A 20958-nucleotide genomic window follows, 5' to 3' on the forward strand; every position below is an offset into this window, starting at 1 on the left:
TCTCATGGGAATTTTGTCTGAGCAAGAACTGTGGCCTGGGGTCCACAGTGGAAACAGTCTTTACTGGTTGATATTTTATTTAATGTTGAGCAAACAAAGGGCCTGTGTATCACAGAATAAGTGATTTCTGGAGAAGATCTAAATCTCTCATGGAACAGGGGGATGTTACCTCTATGGCACATTTGAAAAGGTTATTTATCTGACAAAATGCCTGAATTGTTTCTTCAAGACAGCACTTTGTGCATTTAAATTTTAGGTAGATAATTTATAACTTCAACACTAAACTCTGGGTTTTCATAATGTCTCCATGGTGGCTTCATTTATTGGTTTCAGGTCACTCGCAACCTACAACAGCCTTACAGACAAACACTTGGCTGGATACTTCAGCAATACAAGGATAAGACGGCATCTTCAGCGATCAGGGCTGGTAGGCTTCAAAGGCTCCCTTTTTGTTACTTTTACCTCACACTGCTGGGTATTTTTGCTTTTCAGTACAGAGGTAGGGTAGCCACTTTTAAAAATTTGCCCATATAGACAAAAACATATCATGGTGTCATCCCATGCCAGCATTATGTAATGTGATCACATTTTGATGCTATGTAAGTTCATTCCATTACCATCCAACATCATAGTGCGATCACATATGGCAGGACCCTATGGGATTTGGGGTCCTGTAAATATAGCATGGTTGTGGAACACAGAGCTGTGGTGCTAAAATCTGGACAATCCTAGAGCATCGAGGGCAGGTGCTAATCCTGGGCCTGATACTGCAGTGTGCTAAATGGCATCAAAGACTTCACTGGGAGTTGACGAATTTGCAGTTAGCACACTATTGGAGGTACTTAGCACATTGCAGCATTGGAGGCTGAGGGATGCTCGTCTTATTTAAGATGCACAGCACCACCATATGTGATTGGGCTCTAAAAGTGTTAACTCATTATTGGTAGGGGGTGTGTGCGCGACAAGGCAACGTTAACTGGTTCTGTTCATACCACGGGTGAGAGACAATTCTCACAGTTAAGATAGGTATTAACTTAATACAAATCATTCATTTTCTCCCAATTTAATATTATTGGATTAAATTAACAATTTTTGGAGACTGGAGGAGAGGACACTGGGGTAGAATTCCAGCAGGAAAAATTCCAACAGCGATTAAAAAAACATACCTCCTAATGACCCAATTCGGATTTTCTAGTGTTATGAAAATTCCTCAAGTGACATTAGCAGCAGAATAAAACTGCTTCTGAATGCTGAGGATCCTGAACTTTGACTGGCTCGGGATGAACTATTAACTGAAACGGAGGCATTGTCCCTTAATAATAAACATGATTGCCTATCAGTCATCTGTCTTCATGGTGTTGGAGACCATTATTGGTATGGAACAATTCTGTACATAAACATTGGGTAATCTTAGCACAGCCCTGAGCTTGTGGCAGAGTTGCAGTAAGTCATTACCACACATGAATGGCAGTGCATTACCACACAGTAAGGCTGCTATTAAGACATGTCACTGTACTTGTATTTCAAATCTATTGTGAGGAGAACTTTTCTTTGAGTGATTACAATAGATCCAGTATGCCTTTGTTACATATTTCTGGTTATTCTTCCCAGAATCTGTAAGTCATAGTTAAACCCTATTAGATGATTGACTTGTTTTTAAAAAAACAGTGTCAAAGTTAACCTATTGCCTATAAAGTCGGTTATTAAATTCATAAAATTCCAATTAAAAATTGGGTTAATACCTTCAATTTTATTTTTCAGCAATCTCTATTGTCTCTAATTGTTTCATGCAGTGTTGTTGTAGCTGGGTTGGTCCCAGGATATTGAGAGACAAGGTGAGTGAGGTAATATCTTTTATTGGACCAACTTCTGTTGGTGAGAAAGACAAGCTTTCGAGCTTACACAGAGCTCTTCTTCAGACCTCCATGCCTCTCTGTGCTGCCTTCAGACCTGAAGAAAAGCTCTGTGTAAGCTCAAAAGCTTGTGTCTCTCACCAACAGAAGTTGGTCCAGTAGAACATACTGTCTCACCCACCTGGTCTCTCTATGGTATCTAATGGACGTGGCACACATAATAAAGGTGCAGAAATGGTGTATGGATTCAAATAGTTTTGCTCTCCTTTTGTACGTGGCTTTGTTTAGAATACACCTTGTTCTCTCTTCTCTTTTTCTCTATGTTTATATTTTATTTGCTTATGGCAGATCTCAAGAAGTGGGAGAATAATATCTGAGAAGGAGTATCGGCTAAATGCTATGAGGAAGGATCACCAAAGATATGTACGGGAATGCCTAGCTCAGGCCATATTTCACAAGGTCCTTGACATGGAGGTACGAACACATTATCCACATATAAGCCTTTTAGAATAGTTCCTTAGTCATGTCTAGGGGCTGTTTACTAGTGCTGGTATGCCATGGGACTGCCCCTGAGAAGAGGGGTATTTGGTGGAGAGGAGGACATGGAGTCTCCACTCTTGATGACTCCAACCAGGAGAATGTTTTTGGAACATCCCCAATCTCAACAGTCTGCCAGCCACGTGAAGAGGAGAGGAAGCTACCTCAGAACTCAGACTCAGTCCCAAGGTCACAAGGGTCAGATAAATCACAACGCCTCTTGTGTGCCAAAAGATCTAGTAACCTCAGTGTATTGCTACTTATCAGCTTTTGTTAGAGCTGAGAATTTGAATAATGTTATACACTCTTCTGTGTTTTTCTGAATGGTGGGTCTGTGTACAGCACAGCCCTTTGAAACTCTCCAGCCCTCACCATCTGTAGCTCAATTTCCATTTCCTAAAATGAAAAAAAGATGACTAACATTTGTTTAAACACAATTATCTCCATAATCATGTTGCATTTAGCTCCAGCTCACTATCCCCTTAAAGATTCTGAGCTTAAACTGATCCCAAGCTTCAGCTGCAAATTCCAGCGGGTTGCAGAGCCTGGCATTTAAATAGCTGCCCTCGTCACTCTTGTTTGTGTTGCCCAGCTTGGCTTCTTAAACAAATATTCAATTAATGGTTTTCTGATTAACACAGTTCTTAAATCTGAATATTCAAATAATCCGATTCATTGTTCAAGCCTGCAGTTGTAGTATCAAGCGTTGAATCATCTGCTTCAGTCCTGTTTTTGAGACCACAAATCTTATTGTCTCCACCGAAGAACACAACATTGGAGTAGAACATTTGCCATAACTAGATGGAGTTAACAGACTCTAAAACTGTCAGTAACACCCCCTCTCCCCCCCTTCCCCCGCACACACAGTTTTTGGGGCAGTGACTGTCATTATGTTCTGTTTGCACGGTGGCTAGCACAATGGGGTCTTGGTCCAGGTGCTTGCTTCCTAATAAATATCAATTAGGGACAAGATTCTCTCTTGCCCTCTGCTTCCACACTGAGGAATAAGACTGGTCCCCCTTCCGCCCCCTTGGAGTGCAGCCACTCCTCCTTTCCCACGCAGCATTCTCTAGGAAGCCGAGACTCTCAGTTTTCCCCACAAAGCATTTGTTCAACTGGTACCTAAGCAACGTGATGGATGAAACCAGACCCAGTATCTTACTCAGCAGCCCCCTAAATCTCTGTCTCTGGGCCTATCTCCAGCCTGCTTCCCACTAGGTAAGTGCAGGGTCTACAAGATGGCACTGTGCAACAGCTTTGCTCCCTGTCTGCCCCCCCCCCCGCCCCTAGAGTAGGAGGAAGGAATCAGTTACAATTATAGTCCAGTAGCAATTACTTGCTCCTGCTGCCCCCCTTTCCCCCCCCGCCCCCGGTGAAGGCAGATTGCAGTGTCATTTTCACAGGCACACACCATCTCCTATAGGAGAGCGGTTCAGATTAATATAAATAATTAAACACATTGTTTATGGCTGTGGTATTCGCTAAACAGATCGTCATGCAACTTTTCTAAGCAAAAGAAAGGAAAAAAAACCTACCAATGTTCCCTCCACCCATACAATTCTGCCCTCTGTATTCTACCCTGGCAGGGGGAATAGCCTCTGTAGAAGTAAAAGCTGACTGGGCCCCTATAGCATTCAAAATGTTAATGTTGGGAAGGGAAGGATTTTCACATGCTGAAGTGTAAGGGAAGTCAATGATCATTACAGGGCAGTGATCAATGGGTGTAATAACCAGGAGGGCAGATGAGAAGTACCCAAAGCTGGAGCTCAGCCTTGTTGTGTTCACTGACACCTCATTATGGTAATTAATAGGATTTCTTGCACTGGCAGCGTCATCATCAGCTAGAAATTAAAAGAAAACTGGAAAATGTTGTGAGGAAGGACCGGGTTCAGAGAATCAAGGTAAGGCCGTGTCACGTGAGTGTACTGAGCACTTGGCAAACTTGCCGAGGCGAGTAACGCAGAGCAAAATTTTTATCAGAACCAACCCCACGATGGTATAGAGTCCTTTCAGGGGTCTTTATCCTGGAACCACTGTGTTTGGGCTCGACTGTGCAGCCACTGGACTTGTGGAAATCCCACAGAAGTCAGTGGCTGTTCTAGCCAGGAAGCCATAGACCTCCCATGGCAAGAATATCTCTCTAGCTGAATTTCTTCAACTCCTGGCTGAAGCACTTAAAAAACCGTACTGGGGATCCCATCTTCTCAATCAGTCTTTTATTCTTTATCAGTAAAAGAAGTCACACACAGCAGAGGGCTTGCAGTATTGCAAATCCCACATGTTCAAAAATCATGAGATTATATAAAAATAATAGATTTGGTGGTCTTTTTATTTGTCTTCCTCTTTTTGAGCCCTCAGGAGTCACATTTTGAAGCTTTCTCCACAGCCACAAGGGCTGGAAACTGACTTTTTCTTTAAGAATGAAGGCTGAAATCATCACATATCCACTTGACTCCAGGAGCTGGGGCTTTAAGGAAAACAATAATTATTGTGAAACTCATGACAAAATCATGAGAGTTGGCAACACTGGGTATGTTAAGAAGCTGTCTGGTTCTTTGATTATGTGCAGAAAGAAATGCAAACCTTTCAGGCATTTGAATTTCACTTTTCTCTGCATTCCAGCTGCAACCAGAAGAAGGAAAAATAAATGAAAATACCAATCCTGTAATATTTACAGCCTCAGCCCCTGTACAGGAAGTACTGGAGAGAAGCTGTGGTTTAGAGTCTGCCCAAGTTTGTATTCAGGACCTTTATGGCACAATGCGTGCCGCAGTGCTGGATAATTTTGAACTCCTGACCAGAAACTAACACTGCTCCCCTCAGTGGGAACCCTATGGTTGGTTTGGTTGTCTTCTGTCCCTTGGGGTTAATCCCCTTAGGGACTCAAGAGACAGGCTGATGCAGGGAGGTGTAATTTACGTCTTTCTCCACCATCTTCCGCTAATCTGGACAGTATCTGATCTGGGATTACACATTAAAAGGGATAGGGGATAAAGGCACATCCAGCCCTTCACTGCCAGAGTTAGAATCACCACAATATGGAGACTTTGAGAAGGAACAGATGTCAAAGGAAGGAAGTAGGGGATTGCAGAGGCTCCTCTAACTTTAGAAAAGAAACGGGGCTTCAAACAAAACAGGGTGTAAGAGGCTGAAATACAGAGGGAGAGGGCAGAGATTCAAAAAATACATAGAAACAAGGGGAGGAGGAGTAGAATTGATGGGGTTCAACAGGTGTTTGGACAAGACTAGAAAGGGAGGGAGAAGGGAAAGGGACATAAAGATGGGAGAGAAGCAACAGGCCCAGGAATCAAAAGGAATGGGCGATTCTCATTGTGTCTTCTCCTTGCTTCTCTTTCATTCTATCTATCTGCCCCTTCCTCCTACTCTGGTGTCAGACCTGGATCTCTTCTTCCATTTAAAGGATAATGACCTAAGCTCCTGCCAAAGCTGATAGTTATTCACAGACGCAGAAGGCTGGTTCAATGTTCCATGACAGGATATATAGCCTCCTCTCCCACCAAGAGCTCATATGTATAACTTTCTCTTCCTCTAGGTGGAACGATCAAGAAGATCAGTGGAAGATATTAATCCTCTGCTCTCTCCACACCCGCCTGCTGCTCCAAGGAATCACTATGGACGCCATGCTTTAGTTGATGGAGAGCAATCCAGTCCTTCTCAATCGGTGAGTCTTATCCAACACCCCGAATCCTGCACCATTCTATAGACACCTGTTACATCTCTACTTTGTAGCATTGACTGGCCAGACTGCCCCAAAGGGATTAGGATCAGGCCCTTATTGAGGGAAGTGGGATGTCAGTTCTTAGAGATACTGTTTCATGATAAACCTGTTTTCGTACCTTAATTCTCTCTTTTTGTTTGCACCACCCTCCAAGATCACTACAATAAGCATTAGAGAGACAGTGGGCATGTCTACTGCCACCGCTGCACATCTGCTGAAGATGCTCCATGCTGAGGGCAGAGTGCTCTCCTGTCAGCAAAGTAAAACCATCTCCGTGAGTGGGGGTAGCTCTGTTGGCGGGAGAAGCTCTCTCGCCGACACAGCACTGTCCACACCGGCTCTTATGCCGGTGTAACTTACGACACTCGGGGGGGTTGTACAGGGAGACTTTGGCAAACCAGTAAAGTGCCTGAAACCACTATGGCTTATTGCTAAAAGCAGCCCAGTCAGCAGGCTGTAAATTGGCCATTCAGCAGTCTCAGTTTAACCAAGGAAGGGGGAGGGGGTTGGCTGCCACAGAGAGGGCAGCTTGACCCCGTATACTTCCTGATAAGAATTTTGTTGAAGTTGCTGATACATGCTGTCATAAATATAAAGGGAAGGGTAAACACCTTTAAATCCCTCCTAGCCAGAGGAAAACCCTTTCACCTGTAAAGGGTTAAGAAGCTAAGACAACCTCGCTGGCACTTGACCAAAAGGACCAATGAGGAGACAAGATACTTTCAAAGCTGGTGGGGGGGGAAACAAAGGGTTCTCTCTGTCTGTGTGATGCTTTTGGCCGGGACCAGAGCAGGAATGCAGGTCAGAACTCCTGTAAAGTAATTCAATCTAGTTAGGATATGCGTTAGATTCTGTTTTGTTTAAATGGCTGATAAAATACGTTGTGCTGAATGGAATGTATATTCCTGTTTTTGTGTCTATTTGTAACTTAAGGTTTTGCCAAGAGGGATTCTCTATGTTTTGAATCTGATTACCCTGTAAGGTATTTACCATCCTGATTTTACAGAGGTGATTCTTTTACTTTTTCTTTAATTAAAATTCTCCTTTTAAGAACCTGATTGCTTTTTCCTTGTTCCTAAGATCCAAGGGTTTGGGTCTGTGTTCACCTATGCAAATTGGTGAGGATTTTTATCAAGCCTTCCCAGGAAAGGGGGTGTAGGGCTTGGGGGGATTTTTTGGGGGATGACGTCTCCAAGTGGGCTCTTTCCTGGTTAGATTTGTTAGACTCTTGGTGGTGGCAGCAATAAGGTCCAGGGACAAAAGGTAAAATAGTTTGTACCTTGGGGAAGTTTTAACCTAAGCTGGTAAAAATAAATTTAGGGGTTTTTTCATGGAGGTCCCCACATCTGTACCCTAGAGTTCAGAGAGGGGAAGGAACCTTGACACATGCATTTTAGAAGAGAAGGATGTGCCCCAGGAATGTCTATTGGGGCCTCAAGGCTGCAAACTCTGGAAAAACCCACACCTGGTTAATCGATAATCAGAAGGAATCTCTTGCTTGACCATTGAAACTGCTTACTTAACAAGTTTGCTTTAAGGGACATGTCATTCCATTACTAATATATGAATAAGGGGGAAAAGTTTGAGGTGGGGGGACTCTTCAGGACTGGACTCTCTTTCTGGATTAATCTTGTGTTCCCCACTGGCAGACGGGCTGCTGCTGTGCTACCCTCAGCTTTGGTAATTATCAAGGGTTGGGGATATTTTACTAACCTGTTGCGGATGTGAGTATAAGGGCTTGAGACTAAGTAAAGTTTAGCTTTAAGTGAAAGCACTCTTGTGTTGTCCTGTTTGTGCCAGCCATCTATTGGTTGGACGGCCGTGTCTCCCCTGATTTATTTTCTGACACCACCTTGCACAGAGTAAAAGTTACCAAGAGCTTTGGGTTGAAAGAACCCCAGATATGGTTTATTCACACCCCTGAGCGACATAACTTATACCAACCTAAGCTGTAGTGTGTACATAGCCTAAGTTGTCTAAATTATGGACATCTTTATCATCAATACCAAAGCTGGGAGAATGGCTATAAGCGCATTATAATCATAAGTGGGCTGCATTGTTAACTGACAATAGAAAAAGCTAGATTATAGCCAAGACTTTTCAGAAGTGAATAGAGAGACATGGTGAGTGAGGTAATATCTTCTATTGCAGTGGTGCCCAACCTTATTACACAGGAGGGCCACGTAAACCTAAGAACAATTTTGTGTGGGCCAAACAGATTCTACATATTTTAATAAGGGCTTGTTATGTTGGCATAAGTTATGTCACTGCGGGCTCTGAATAAACCATTCCCCTGAGTGACGTAAGTTACACCAACCTAAGAGCTGGTGTGGACAGCTTCTCCCGCCCATGTAGCTACTCCCTCTCATGGAGGTGGTTTTATTATACAGCTGGGAAAGCTCTCTCCCTTTGGCATAGAGTGGCTGCACCAGATGCGTTACAGCAGCACAGCTGCATCTGTGCTTCTAGTGTAGACTAGCCCTAAGATTTAAAGTCCCCTGTACTGATTTATATTTTAAGTTCAGCGTGTTTCGTATGTATTTAGATAGGTTGTTTCTATGTACAGTATTGTCTATTTACACACTTGTGTAAACTAAAACGATGTAAACAAGATGACCAAACGCGACTGAACCAGCCATTAGTATATTGTGTTGAAGCAGGCCGCTGTTCATAAATTGGGCACCCCTGTTCTATTAGACCAACAGACGTCGGTCCATTAGAAGATATTATCTCACCCACCATGACTCTTTAATACCCTGGGACAGACACAGCTACAGCTACGCTACATACAGAAGTGAATAGTGATTTTCGGTGCTCCAGGTTTTGGGTGCCCAATTTGAGACACCTTAAGGGGACGTGATCTTCAGAGGGAAGGTTTTCAGCTCTTTCTGAAAATCAAGCTTTTTAAATCTCTCTCAATGTAGGCACCCATATTTTCTTGTCAGTTTTGAAAATCTTGATCAATAACTTTTTTGTGTCCTCAAGAGATTTGTATGTTGGGCTTATGCACCTTGTACCCTGTTGTAAGCCCTGTTTTCATAAATACATGTTTCTACTCACCTTTATTTTACAAGAAAATCTACATGTCAAATTGCAAGAACTTGATTAAAGGTTCATCTATAATTGTATTGAATCCCTTATTGCAGTGGTTCTCCACCAGGGGTACATGCACCCTTGGGGGTACACAGAGGTCTTCTGGGGGTACATCAACCAACTCATCTAGATATTTGCCTAGTTTACAGCAGGCTACGTAAAAAGCACTAGCAAAGTCAGTGCAAGCTAAAGTTTAATACAGACAATGACTTGTTTATACCGCTCTATATACTATATCATTGTTTCTTAACCTGGGGGAGGTGACCCGTGGGGGGTCACAGGATGGGTTTAGGTGGGGCCACAAGTGCAGGGCCGGCTTTACGGGGCAAGTAGGGGCCGCACAAAGCTAAGATACACGCTGAAGCCAAAGCCCCATGGCCTGGGGCTGAAATCAGACTCCTGAAAGGGGTACAGTAGTCTGGAAAGGTTGAGAACCACTGCCTTATACTCCTAGGTTCTGGAGTGTGCATGAATGTTCATTTTAAAAGGCTGTTCTCTTATTTCACTTGTCCAGTCTTCCTCTCCTCGGCCAAACACTGCACCAGGAAATATGCAACGCCCAGTCCGATTACAGCCACTTCCTGGATATCCCACAGCAGGATCCACACCCAAGACTTCTTCAAGATCCAAACAAAAGCTCTTGGAACTTGAACACGATCATCAGTTTCCCAATGGGGTTAGCCCTTGTTTTTTTATGAGAATTACATAGTTTTAGGAACCCATCAGAAAAAAATGACTTAAAAGTAGGCTAATACTGTACATCTCAGAATTGTGAACCACAGATTGTGTTTAATGCACAATTATTTATCATCACTTTTTTCCCTTATTTCCCTTCCTTTTGTTTTGCAAAAGACATTGTCCTACTGACTTTATATTCAGACCTGTATCACAGCACTGAAAAACACAGTGGATGCTTTTTTTATAGAGTAGTCTTTCTTTGCATATAAAATTTTCACTCTCTGTGGAGATTCTCTATAGGGGGAGTGCCTACCTCTTAACAGGGACAGCTGAGGGTATTTGTAGAGGATCTAGATGGCACTACTATGAGGTGGGTGCATAATTGGTTGGAAAACCATTCCCAGAGAGTAGTTATCAGTCATTCATAGTCAAGCTGGAAGGCACATATCAAGTGGGGTCCCACAGGGATCGGATCTGGGTCCGGTTCTGTTCAATAGCTTCATCAATGATTTCGATAATGGTAGGGAGAGTACACTGATAAAGTTTGCAGATGATGCCCTGCTGGAAGGGCTTGCAAGTGCTTTGGAGGATAGGATTAAAATTCAAAATAATCTGGACAAACTGGAGAAATGGTCTGAAGTCAAGAAGAGGAAATTCAGTAAGGACAAATGCAAAGTACTCCATTTAGGATGGAACAATCAGTTGCACACATACAAAATGGGAAATGACTGCCTAGAAGACTGCCTAGACTGTGGAAAAGGATCTGGGGGTCCTAGTGGATCACAAGCGAAATATGAGTCAACAGTGTAACACTGTTGCAAAAAACCCCAAACATCATTCCTAGGATGTATTAGCAGGCATGTTGTAAGAAAGATGCAAGAAGTAATTCTTCCTCTCTACTCCACACTGATTAGGCCTCAGCTGGAGTATTGTGTCCAATTCTGGCTGCCACATTTCAGGAAAGATGTGGACACATTGGAGAAAGTCCAGAGAAGAGCAACACAAATTTTTAATAGTCTAGAAAACATGACCTGTGAGGGAAGATTGAAAATATTGGGTTTGTTTAGTCTGGAGAAGAGAAGATGGGCAGGGGAGAGAGGAGAAGGGGAGAACAGACATAACAGTTTTTAAGCACATAAAAGGTTGTTACAAGGAGGAGGGAGAGAAATTGTTCTCCTTAACCTTTGAGGATAGGACAAGAAGCAATGGGCTTACATTACAGCAAGAGAAGTTTAGGTTGGGTTGAGGAAAAACTTCCTAACAGTCAGGGTAGTTAAGCACTGGGATAAATTGCTTAGGGAGGTTGTGGAATCTCCATTATTGGAGATTTTTAAGAGCATGTTAGACAAACACCTACCACAGGTGGTCTAGATAATACTTAGTCCTGCCATGAGTGGAGGGGACTGGACTAGATGACCTTTCAAGGTCCCATCCAGTCCTACAATTGTATGAGCCCAGCAAAGCCTCCCTTTCACCATCCACAGCTGTAAAGGGGCAGCAACCTTTCCTCACCACAACTCCTCCTACTCAGCCAAAGAAGTCGGAATAGGGAGCGGGAGCTGCTCAGGCTAGTGGAACCTGCTCACATGTGTATGTAATTACCAAAAGGGGAAATTCAGCCCCTTCTCCCACAGCTTTGAAAAAAATTAAGTTAATAGGGCTTATGTTGGTAAAGGTATGAGTGGTTTGGGGGCTGGAATAGGGGCTGTGACCCTTGTGCAGCCACTGCAAGGTACTGCAGTAAGTAATCATGAACCATCAGCCCTTCTCCCAGCCAGCTCCCATATGGGATGGTTTATGTGGACCTTCTGCACAGCCCAGTTCCAACAGCTGCCCGGGTTTGAGTTTCTTCTGTACACCTGCCTCCTGCTTCAGGGCCTTTGGCTCCTGTGCCCTTGGATGAATTTCATCCTGGAGGAGAAGTAAAGCTCCACTACTAATGGGAATAAAGTCATTTGAAAGGTACTGAGGTAATTTTGTGCCCAATAATTTCATGATGGATAAACTCTGGCTACCTTAGTTTCTGCCCCACAAATGAAAGGAAATTAGTACTGCAAAAGCACTGTTAATTTGTTCACTATTCTGGCTGTCTGTGGTCAAGAGTCTGCCAGGATCATAAGTAATATGCAATTTAAAAAAAATTATAATCAGTTTACTAGATTCTTGGGTCAAATTTTCAAGGGGCCTGGACCCAGGTCCTCTAGCTGTGCTTTCAGATTCAGGGTTTTGCTCGCACAAATCATTTCACAAGCAAAGATGTGGGCACCAATTTAGAGGCCCCTTTTTGAAAATGTGAATGTAAAATGGAAGGAACAGCCAGACCATGTACATTAGGGGGAGGGATAACTCAGTGGTTTGAGCATTGCCCTGCTAAACCCAGTGGTGTGAGTTCAATCCTTGAGGGGGCCATTTAGGGATCTGGGGCAAAAATTTGGGATCGGTCCTGCTTTGAGCAGTGGCTTGGACTAGATGACCTCCTGAGGTCCCTTCCAACCCTGATAGTCTATGATCCAGTATGCTCTCGAGTTGTGCAGTGCAGGCTCAGTGTTGACATGAAGTTTGGTTTTGACCTGGTTAAATGTGATTGCAGGGAGATAAAAGCATGATGAGGCTTATGAACTCAGGGGATTATTCAGCTGGATTATCCCCATATCAACTTCCTATCATTAACAATTACATGATACCGGTGCCACCTCCACCCCAAAAAGGAGATAAGAACATAAAGGGAGTTAGGCACGGGACTTCCAGGGGGAGACGCTTTCGCCCAACCACCGCACCCAATGGCTTAGAGCAGCTGTTAACAAAGGTATGTGATCTCTTTTTCACCCCCTACCCCCGATATCTATATTTCTTGCTCCAGAGGTGCTTATACAAGATATGCTGTCTTGAGAACGTGAAGGGGGCGTGAAGTGGTTCAAGACATGCTGAATCTGGCTAGCAGTGGAAGTAGGCTAGCGAGGAGCAAGATCAGCAGCCCAGGACCAGTGCTGGGGGCACACACCCAAGGCTGTGCACCCTCAGTGTTTTGTCAGTGCTAGAGTTACAGTGCAAGTCTGAGTTGGATCTCTACTTTGGAGAGTGCTTTGATGGCACAATCTGGTCCTACCCGTTTGCTTTAATGCCGTGCTGAGGTACTGTATTGTCTTCTATTCAATGCAGCAGCCTGGGATTGTTTTCCACAGCCAAATTAATTTAATCGAATATATTAATAACCAGACAGGCGCTAATTTAACTGAGCAGGACTGAAATCATCACTTGGAAATGGACCAACTCAAAAACTAGAAGAAGAAGCTAAAACCCTATCTGTTTTTGTCCTCCTTCTCCTCCCCCCCTTCCTCTCTCCCCCCCCCCCCCGTTAAAGCACTGTGTACTCCTGAAAACCCAACTTTTGATTATCTTGTTTTGTGAACTCCTTCCAAGGATCCATCTATAAAACATTTCCAATGAAGAGAATGGTTTTACACATGTGCACACAAATGTGAACCTAAAATAATTTGTTAAAGAGACTCAAGTATATCAAACCGTTCGACAAGCAGGTGTGTTCACAGAATCAAGATCAGAATGTTGGGAGAATAATCTGCTCATGATTTGTCCTTGTACCCCACTGCACCCAGTGATAGAGCCATTCAAATAAACAATGTATTTGGCTTCCGTGCCACAGAAGAACTGAAAAAGTGGCTTTTATGGTGCAGGCCCCCAGCATAAAGGACTCAATCCTTTCTCAGGCAGAATTACCATTAACTTCCGTAAGAGCTTGCCAGTATGGGGGCTGTATGCTTAAACCCACATTATAGTCCGAATCATACAAGGCAGATGTGGAAAAGACTGATTGGATCATCCGGTCCATCTCCCTGCCAGGGCAAGATTGTTCTTAAAAGCCCATAGTCAGCAGCTGTAAAATGCAAAATGCCCCATTCCTTTTTTTGATGTTATAAGAGAGAGCAGAAACAGATTAAATTTGAGGACTACTTACGTGCTTAAAGTTAGCCACATACTTGTGTGTCTTGCTGAATCAGGACCATAGTGAATCATGAAGAACTCAGAGGCTGAACTTTTTTTCCACATAAAACCCTAATCAAAGAATTTTTAATAGTGTACAAATTAATAACAATCCAAGGCTGCTTGCAGAGCATTCACAAATGGAAACATTAAGTTAAATACAGATTTGCTATGTAAAGTTCACTCTGCTCTAACTAGAATGGCTTTGCAAACAGAATGGAGGAATTCTAAATGGATTCTATTCGAAAAGTAAACTGACATACAGAAATTATTTAGACGTCGGATTCTATAGCTGGAAGGAAAGCTGGTTTGGGTTTTGGAAACCAAATACAGGTTTGGTAATTTCAGATTTGGATAAGCATTTGCCAGCTAAAAGAAGAAAATATAATTCATCTATCTGGATAGTGTATGTCTGGTAAAGTCATGCAGGACCCGATCCTTGGGTCTGGTGGAGCTGTGCTGAATGCAGGACCCTAGGTGATGGGCAAACCTAGCTGTATGCTATCTTTGCATGTCCCTGATCTGCAGGGTTGCCCAAGTGTGTGTAAGAGGCAGCCATAGTACTTTTTTAAATGAATTCCAGCTAGATTGACCTGAGGGTCTATTACATCATCTGGGGACTGCTGAAGTCCAGCAGCACTCTGGTCATGCCCCCTTTTCCCATGTACATTCCTGATGTGACCAGTGTCCCTATGCCAGGGAATCCTCAGCTGACTCAGTAGAGCAGCTGTAAGGCCCCTTTGTTACACAGGGTCTGAATCAGGGCCACCGATTTTGCACACTTTGATCTGTTCGCAGTTCAGGAAGGTTAAATACAGTGAGAGAAAAAGAGGTGAATGAATACTTTAAAAAGGTCTCACCAGAGCTGCCCCTTTGTTCACCTCTAGTTAGGAGTCGGGTTATTGAATGCATTTTTTGTGCTCCTGTTGTAGGACTCAGGAAAATTCCAGAAGCCCTCATTACACAGCAATGCATCTGTTACAATGATCTACTTTGGAAAAAGTGTGCACTTGTCTCATGATGACACTGATTACAGAGACGAAATCAAAGTCTATCAGCAGCATTGTGGAGGAGAAAACCTTTGTGTCTACAAAGGCGAGCTATTGGAAGGAGGTAAGGATTAAAAGTTGAGGAGTTCATTTTAATTCTGGCAACATCTTATTTTCTGGATAAACTGTTGATGTGATATCAAAATGATTTCAGCTGAGCTCACTCAAGATATGCACATCCAGGGACTTATAAACCAGCTGCCTCCAACCTAAATCGAGATTTACTGTTCCGTGATTGAAAATGAGGCTGCAATTACTTTTGCAAATTATGAAAGAAGGAATTTAGAGGAGTGATTTAACAAAATACTGTGGGTTAGATTAATTTGTGGATAGAGATGTATGGTTAATAAAATATTTGCAGAAGTAAACTGTTCTTGAATACTAAATTCTGTTTCTGAGTAGCAGTAATACATCAATGTAAACTGTTTATTGTTCCAGAAGGAAAACTATATTCTGGGGGCCTGATTCTGATCAGTTTTACACTAGTGTGACTCCACAGACTTCACTAGAGTTACTCTGGTGTATATCAAGAGTGAGAGGAGAATCAGACCTGGGAATCTACTATTCATGAGAGCTGAAAATCACCTCAAGGTTAAGATCAGAAGTCCTCAGATACAATGAAATCACAGTTGTTCTGCTGCATAGGGGATGGGTGGTTGTGGTGCTGGCCCGAGGGAGTTCTCCATAATCACTATACATCACACAATTGTGCACTGTTTCGGCTCTGCCTAGCTGATTATGGAGGAAGGAGGGGCATCTACAATTAAGGAGGGGAGGGTTACCACAGATCACAATCCTTATTCCAGCCCAGGGATTGGAGGAAGACTTCTTCCCATCACTGCAGAGGAACTCCATAACATTGGCATAAAGCCTATACCCAGGAGCAGCACAATCCCCCCGCCCCCATGGTGCCATGCTAATGAGTTTCTGTAACCTGAAGTGATGACTACTATTGCTGAAGGGGTGATTTTAGTCTTCCAATTGAGAGAAGTATTTGAACCAGCAGTTCTGTTTCACTCAATGAGTTATATCGCAAAAAGAAAAGGAGTACTTGTGGCACCTTAGAGACTAACCAATTTATTTGAGCATAAGTTTTCGTGAGCTACAGCTCACTTCATCGGATGCATACTGTGGAAAGTATAGAAGATCTTTTTATACACACAAAGCATGAAAAAATGGGTGTTTACCACTACAAAAGGTTTTCTTTCCCTCCACCCCACTCTCCTGCTGGTAATAGCTTTTACCAGCTATTACCAACTATTACCAACAGGAGAGTGGGGTGGGGGGAGAGAAAACCTTTTGTAGTGGTAAACACCCATTTTTTCATGCTTTGTGTGTATAAAAAGATCTTCTATACTTTCCACAGTATGCATCCGATGAAGTGAGCTGTAGCTCACGAAAGCTTGTGCTCAAATAAATTGGTTAGTCTCTAAGGTGCCACAAGTATTCCTTTTCTTCTTGCGAATACAGATTAACACGGCTGTTACTCTGAAATGAGTTATATGTAACTGATTGTGTTTGTTTCTGACTTTTCACTGAATATGATAAAGCGCTATGTCTGCATCCGACTTCCCTTTGCTGGAGAGAATCAGCGCTGCTCAGCCGTGTATCATAAGCCCTATACTGCTAGCTAACAGCTAATGGATACCTTTCTGCAAATCAAGTGGTAGGGGCCTGTGTTTCTGAGGTGGGAGGCTCAGGGTTCTATCCTTCCTGCAGCTGTGAAGTTTTGAATGGCTGCTGTGATAATGTCCTAGCTGGCTACAGATATGTTACAGCACCTGCAGGACATGCTGTGGGGGTGGGGACAAGCATGATTTTTGTGGATATCAGCAGGTGGAATTTCACAACTTAATGATCCTTAATGCAGATGAGAGGCAAAGAGCCTGATCTCACAGGATCCATAGTTTTGGCACATATACAGACAAAATGGAGGTCACTGGGCACAGGCTGTCAATAAAGCATTAACCCCGTTCTCTCACCAATTGCAGAGACCTTTCACTTTACCTCAAAGCGCCACCATGGTTTCCCCTTCAGTCTCACCTTTTTCCTCAATGGGATACAGATGGACAGGCTGAGCTCCTGCTGTGAATACAAGCATCGGAAGAGTGCGAGATTGGGAGGCAAGCATGGATACTTTGGCTTTGTGAATGTGGACAGAGCGTCTCCTTGCTATAGGTATGCTCACAAGTGTTGAGACAACAAAACTTTCCCCACTTTTTTCAAAGCATCTATCAAACGTTTCACCCATTGATCTCTCCAGAGCCCAGGCCACATCTCAGACGAATGGGGATCTATTGCCTCCTTTGTATTGAAACCAGTTATATCATCTGCATATTGGATCTGCTCTTGCAATCTTCCCATAGGCAATCTCCTATTGATGTCAGTTGATTTTTACATTGTCCCCATTGTGATAGTTCTCAGGGTACCCAAGACTGAGTCACCGTGTTACGTTCCCTGCCTCCAGCGTGAGGGAGACTTGCTTGTGCTTAACTGGGTATCTGTTCCTTGACATCACAAGCCTGTGAGCCACCTGAGCCTTCCCTTCTGGGCTACGCCAGCCCTCACTTTGCCATTCAGGTTAACAGTTAGTGTACCCCAGTCCCTTTGCAGCATTCCCCTGTTGTATCCAGCCCCCTTGTCACTGACCACTCACAGAAATACCAGGGTCAGCTGTCTCCAAGGGAACAGTGTACATACAAGCTCGCAGGATTCAATTCAGGATCAGCTTCTTGCTCAATACCACAGCACTGATAGTGAAAACAACAAGAAGTTTATTTTCAAAATTCAAGAGATTGTGAGTAAGGATAATGGAAACAAGGGTTTAATTATAAAATAAAACCATAACACACTTTCTAAAGGTTAAACTTAACTAGTAGATTAACCTGTTTAATGAAGTTCATCTCACCCAAAGCCTTTTGCAGCATGTTCAATCCAAGCTGGTGGGGCTCCTGTTTTCGTGAATGTCAGCGCACTGCCCGTTTGGAGGATCTTCTTTGTTTCCCAAATATAGTTCAGCAAACCTTTGAAGTGTATCTCAAGATAAGGTTCTTTTCCTCTGTCGTGGGCTTCCTTGTTGACTTCGCATATCTCTGTTGACTTTGTATGTAAATACCTCCAATGTGCTAGCTTACCAGGCTTAATTTATGTGCCAACAGAGAGACAGGTGAATAACCATCTTTTGACTGACAGGAAACCTGTTTCTCCACCTCTGCTGTGATACAGAATCTAAAAATATTTTCAGTATTCCCACATAGCTCCTTACACAGTAACTGTCCACACATTTCACAACGATATTAACAATGTGTGTGACCTTGACTTTCATTTAAGACCTCACACGACATTCTTTGTTGAACCAGAATATACAGACCAGAATCACGATATTCTTGTAACCCCCTTGCTAATTGACACTGAGGGGTTTTTGGGTTACAACCATGTTTTCTGTTTTCAGTATGCCAGAGAGTGTTGAACTGAAGTTGTATGCTACATCAGAGCATTTGTCAGGGGGAAGATGGAATATCTGTCAGCATGGGAAGAGGCAAAAAGGGCCTTTTGTCAACCAGACAGGCATAGAAGGTGGTTTGGCATTGTTGGATAAGTATGTTATAGAATCATAGAATATCAGGGTTGGAAGGGACCTCAGGAGGCCATCTAGTTTAACCCCCTGCTCAAAGCAAGACCAATCCCCAACTAAATCAGCTGGATGTTTATGCTAAAAATGATCAGCAGTGAAATAAGTAACAATGGTGCCATTTAAACAAGCTGTAGGTTCCAGAGTTAACAATCCATTCATCTCAGTGAGTCATTCCCATCTCTCAGACCTATTGTTCACTCAGGCAGACATCACTACATCAGTTTACACTCAGTTGTATTCTTAAGGTTTGTAGGCCACCATTCAAGCTAGATACATAATTAAAACAACAAGAACAAAATCTTAGATTCAGGAGCACAACTCTGCCTCAACATTTGAAGTCCACAGTAATTTCCCTGGCTGCCGAGTAGGCCAATATAGGACATTGCCCAGGATGCAGAAAACAAATAGGAGCACAACAAAGCATTCATTTTGTTCACGGCCAAAGACAATGCCATGATCAATAGCTGGAGCGTACGCCAAGAAACTTCAGTTTTAATAAAAAAAATGAAATCTGTCTGCTGGATTTTCAAGGCAGTGTCACACAGTAGAACTGCTGCTGCCATGTATAATTTTTATTCTTTTCATAAAATATTTTTAAAACAACAATAAACAGTTGGATGAGGCGGGGGAGGTGGAGAAAGGGGAATCCCCCATACAGCCCAACTAACTTTTTAGATAAGCACTAAATTCTGAGGAAAAATTCCATGTCTTTCCACTTCACACTAATATTTACATGATTTTTGTAAATGTTATGTTATAGTTGCTGTGATAAGGTTTTCTGAGGAGTGAAAAGCAGCTGAATTAGGGATGGAGGTACTGTTTCAGTAAATATCCAAAGTAGCTTAAATCTCAGCCTTTCTGTGTGCACGTGTGTGGAGAAGAAAGTGAATTACCTTTATCTAAAATGATATAAGCCTGGAGAAATGGTTCAGATTATTTCATATTGGAAAAACCCAATGATTAAATGAAATTCTTTTCTCTTCCACCAGCCACCCAAATCTAGCTATTGACCTAAAGATCCCCTTTTATAAGGTTCCTTTCCCAGCAGTGACCACTCTATTTTCATGCCCCCAACGAGTCACATTCCATAAAGTCCTGCTTTACCCCTTTATGTTTGGAGGGCCAAAATTGTGAGCACAAATAATTTTGCGTCCACAGATTCAGGACCTGACCCCATGCTCAGTGAGGGTTCCCATTGATTTCCATGGGTTTTCGGTCAAGCCCTTAGTGACTTTGCCCCTGATTCCACAATAGGTTCTGTCTGGATGCTGGGGTTAGTCTATGCAGAGCTCATTGTAGGTTTGAAGCTCTAGATAGCTATGCACCTGCACATAGGAACTCCAATATCTCAATGACCTTTAGAAAATTATGGGCGATAATAACTGAGAGGACAGAATGCCTAACACAATTATTCACACCTATATTTTGTGCCCACAAAATTGGAAGTCAGTTTCTGAAAAGCTAGCTTTGGAAGTCTTTAGGATACATCACAGCAGGTTAGAAGCAGCAGTAGAAAGGGTTAGCATGAGGGATTGCTATATTAAAGCTTTATGTAAGAAGAGCAGTTGGATAGGTCATAGTGTTCTAGGAAGGAAATGAAAGGTATAGGAAGGGGTTCATGGTTATGGGGAGAACAGCTGAGAGTAAGGGAGAGGGATCATCCCTAGCACAGTTCTCTCGAGGAAAGAAAAAGGAATAAGCAGAGTGGGGTTTTCATTCTTCACTAGGCCTTGGCAGAGTCTCTGGGTAATGTCTACACTACAGACGCTACGTTGGCACTACGGCACTGTGCCATTGTGGTGATGTAATGTAGGCACTTGCTACAATGACCGAAGGGTTTTTTTTCCCATTGCTGTAGTTAATCCACCTGCTTGAGACGTGGTAGCTAAGTTGACTGAAGAATTGCTTGCAGTGTCTGTACTGGGCCTTAGGTCATCTTAACTACATCTCTCAGGGGTGTGAATTTTTCACACCGCTAAGTGATGTAACTAGTTTGATCTATGTTTTATGTGTAGATCAGGCCCCAAAACATCCCCAGGATCCATAGTACATGTGCAAAAGTTCCTGGGTTGTACCAGAATTCTGAAAGCAAACACCACTTTCTATGAACTAAGAAATCTTTCAATGGGGGGAGGCAGGTGAGGAAGCAGGGTTTGTTGGTGAAGGTTAAAGCAGCATTAAGAATTGTTTTTTAAAAAAACTAGAGAGAGGGAGAACAGGATGAATTGGGCTTGGTCTACACTTAAAAGTTATATTGGCAGCTGCAATGGTCAGGGGTGTTAAAGAGTGAAGCAAGTAGGGAGCGTTCTGTCTCTCAGCGACCTGGTCCTGGATCTCTGTTCAGCCCATTGCCTGTTGGCCAAAGTGCAGCTTTAA

General features: G+C 43.0%; 1 protein-coding gene across 1 annotated transcript in view; it reads left to right on the plus strand.

Annotated features, from left to right (window-relative positions):
- The first annotated feature begins 307 nt into the window (after positions 1 to 307).
- Positions 308 to 20958, plus strand: part of ERICH3 (glutamate rich 3) — a 46647-nt gene continuing 25996 nt past the window's right edge. Inside the window, exons 1-8 of the mRNA XM_077825367.1 lie at positions 308 to 427; positions 2202 to 2327; positions 4202 to 4291; positions 5944 to 6072; positions 9737 to 9898; positions 12491 to 12706; positions 14832 to 15012; positions 16940 to 17126. Of these exons, the coding sequence (XP_077681493.1) occupies positions 308 to 427; positions 2202 to 2327; positions 4202 to 4291; positions 5944 to 6072; positions 9737 to 9898; positions 12491 to 12706; positions 14832 to 15012; positions 16940 to 17126 (1211 nt within the window). The remainder of the gene's footprint in view (positions 428 to 2201; positions 2328 to 4201; positions 4292 to 5943; positions 6073 to 9736; positions 9899 to 12490; positions 12707 to 14831; positions 15013 to 16939; positions 17127 to 20958) is intronic.

This window comes from Eretmochelys imbricata, chromosome 8 (assembly GCF_965152235.1).
Source record: "Eretmochelys imbricata isolate rEreImb1 chromosome 8, rEreImb1.hap1, whole genome shotgun sequence".
NCBI lineage: Eukaryota > Metazoa > Chordata > Testudines > Cheloniidae > Eretmochelys > Eretmochelys imbricata.